Source organism: Amphimedon queenslandica, unplaced genomic scaffold, assembly GCF_000090795.2.
Source record: "Amphimedon queenslandica unplaced genomic scaffold, v1.1 AMPQUscaffold_8805_Cont19255, whole genome shotgun sequence".
NCBI lineage: Eukaryota > Metazoa > Porifera > Demospongiae > Haplosclerida > Niphatidae > Amphimedon > Amphimedon queenslandica.
This window is the reverse complement of record NW_003550922.1, coordinates 1-2824: the sequence shown is the minus strand read 5'-3', so window position 1 is coordinate 2824 and position 2824 is coordinate 1. Positions and strand designations below refer to the sequence as shown.

General features: G+C 34.0%; 1 protein-coding gene across 1 annotated transcript; it reads right to left on the bottom strand.

Moving 5' to 3' along the window:
- Nucleotides 1–343: 343 nt before the first annotated feature.
- Nucleotides 344–2538, bottom strand: LOC109591160 (ammonium transporter Rh type B-like). The gene is made up of 4 exons (XM_020006952.1): nt 2386–2538; nt 2099–2268; nt 1861–1937; nt 344–948 (listed from the first exon to the last, which is right to left on the bottom strand). Exons 1-4 carry the CDS (start codon nt 2529–2531, stop codon nt 619–621), a joined length of 723 nt encoding a protein of 240 aa, XP_019862511.1. The 5' UTR covers nt 2532–2538; the 3' UTR covers nt 344–618.
- Between the last annotated feature and the right edge of the window lie 286 nt (nt 2539–2824).

The window sequence follows — 2824 nt, the reverse complement described above, 5'->3', positions numbered from 1 at the left end:
AATAGGACGTCTTGTTCGACACCAAACCTTCAAACTTGTTGATGTAAAGTATCTTTCTCTTCTACTTTTCTTTTTAAAACTCTTTCTGTTTTTGTCAATGTCCTTGCAAGTCAATGTTTCTCCAACCCCCCCCCTCTCTCTTTCACTCTTTTTCTCTCTCCCTCCCTCTCCCCCGCTCTCTCTCTCTCTCTCCCTCCCTCATTGTTATAGCATTCATTCCATTAAAATCATCATCATCATAAGTATTGCTCATCTTTTTATTCAGAAATGACATATTACATGTATATGTTCATCCATCTACCCTAACTCTATACCCCTCCTTTTCTCTATCAGTATAATGTCCTGTGTAAATATATACCTATTATTGGATCTTCTTGATCTCTCTTTCTCTCTCTCTCGTCATATTTCGTTATTTTCAGAATAAACAATAATTAATATTTATTATAAAGTCAATAATGATTATAATAATGTTACAAAGAAAAAATTATCTGCAGCAATAATGCTTGCAAAATCAGGTCTAAATTTGATTGCAAAATTAATTTTTATTGTTCCTTATAACAATAAAACCTATCAAATTAATTTACTTAATACAAAAATGAAAAAAAATGAAATTGTCTCTTAAACGTTTGACACTTTTAAGTCTTCAGCTTCCGGTGTACGTGTGATTTCATCAAGCTCAATACTGCCCAGGGATTTATTGATACTGCCGGGGTCACCACGCCTACTTATATCAGGTAGGACCCTAAAAGCGCCTGGTTTACGCTGTGAGGGCGGAGTATCAAGACTAATGGGTTCCGAGCTCTTTCTCTCATCCTCTGGAGTAAGGCGTCTTCTCTTCCCATTCAAGCCGTTCAGACCACTTTCAATTTGAGAGGGTGAGTTAGGGAGCAATGACGCTTGCTCTTCGTCCTCATCTTTAGGTAAGTAATTATCGGCATCGTCAGGTAACTGGAGGAAGAAAGGAGAGTTGTATATGCAAGTATACATGAACTGTAAAAACTAACATGTTCCTAATTCTAAGATTATCAGGAAAATGTTTTATTAATACTAAATTAAGTACCTACTGGAGTCATGTGAGCATGAATGTTAGCAACTACTTTGATTAACAGTTTCCCCCAAATTCAAATTATCACCTGTTAAATTTGACATTCAAAACATAGCTTCTCTTTCACCAATTCCACAATGTTGTATATGTTGTATAGAGTTGTATATGTTAGTATACATGAACTGTAAAAACTACACATGTTGCTAACTGCAGCATATTGGGAAATGGTTATAAAAATGCCTAAACTGAATACCCACTGAGGCTATATGTTTACACAGCAATGCAAAATGCATCGTTTTTAAAGTATCCACTTTGAACACCGTTTTTGTTTCCACAGAGTTCTATCAAGATTCTGTCACGTTTTAATTCGTTCCTGTGTAAACAAAAGCATAAAACAGGCACAAAACTATACAGATAGCATCTTTTTCGTTGCTGTGTAAACATGGCCTGAGTCATGTATATGAGCTAACACAAGAGCACTACATGTATTAAGGCAGGTTGATCGGTCAGCATATAGTCAATTTTTTAATCAAAAGCGTGGGTGATTTGACCTTTTGACGCATGCTTTACCCTAAAATAGAACCAGATTCTATTCCAGCGTCAATGTAATGTCAGGACTAGTGTAATATTGTAAACCAGCCTTTAATGAGCATGAGCTAATGAATGTGGCTAAAGGTTGTGAAATTGATGAAGCTATATGTTTTTGAATGCCAAATTTAACAGGTGGTAATTTGGCTTAGGGAAACACTGTTTTAAAAAGTAGTTGCTAAAATTAATAACATGCAGTGGAATATAGTGGGTGGTAATTGTTATACCTGCCAGTACAAGTCGTCATCAAACAATCCATCATCTGCAACTTTCTGACAGCATGGAATGCAGCCAACAATCAAACCTTTTAAGAAAAGAAAAGAAACAAATAACAATATTACAAGTACAGTGATATCTTATAAAATTTAGACCTCTTTTTCTTCAAAAATAATTTTAAATTTAAGCACATCATTCTCTTCGAATTTTTTTACAACCACAATTTACATGTATCTCTCTCTTATCCACCTGTTATGATCCCTCCAATTCCTGCAATGAATAAAGTGCTGGCTAGTAGTGCCAGCTGGTATCCAGCCTGTTCACCTGCTGACCGGCCCTCTCCAGTCTCTATACCAAGGAGTATCTCTTCTACTGTGAGGTTAGAGGAAGGAGCACGAGCTGGAAACACCAAATATAAACTATAAAAATAAAAATAAATAAATAAATAAATAAAAATAATAATAGATTTAAGTGATTAATAAAGGATTTTTCAAGTACAAATCTTTCCATCTTAAATATATTCTGTGTAAGTTTACCTGCTGCCGTAGTTGACCAGGTTAGTGCCAGCTGTGTTGGAAGCGACTCCGGCAGCAATGGCTGAAGCAACTGCTGAGAGGAGACCAGGTAGACCATGAAGATTGTGAACACCACAAGTATCTTGAACATAAAACCATTTATCCATTGTAGGCTGGAGAGAGACAGAGAGAGGAGGAAATTTAATTTTAAATAATTTTATTAATGATAATAATTAATTATGCATTATTTAACTTTGTATTTTTACTATTATAAAATAATTTTAAATAATTATAATTAATTTTGTATGAGTCTAATTTTATGTAGTAGTATGACTTTGGAATAATTTATTATTAATAATGATTTATTATAATAATAATAATTTTAATGATCCCTCACTAAAATTACAGCTAGCACACGTACATGTAAATGACACTTTTAAATGATAATATTAATATTATT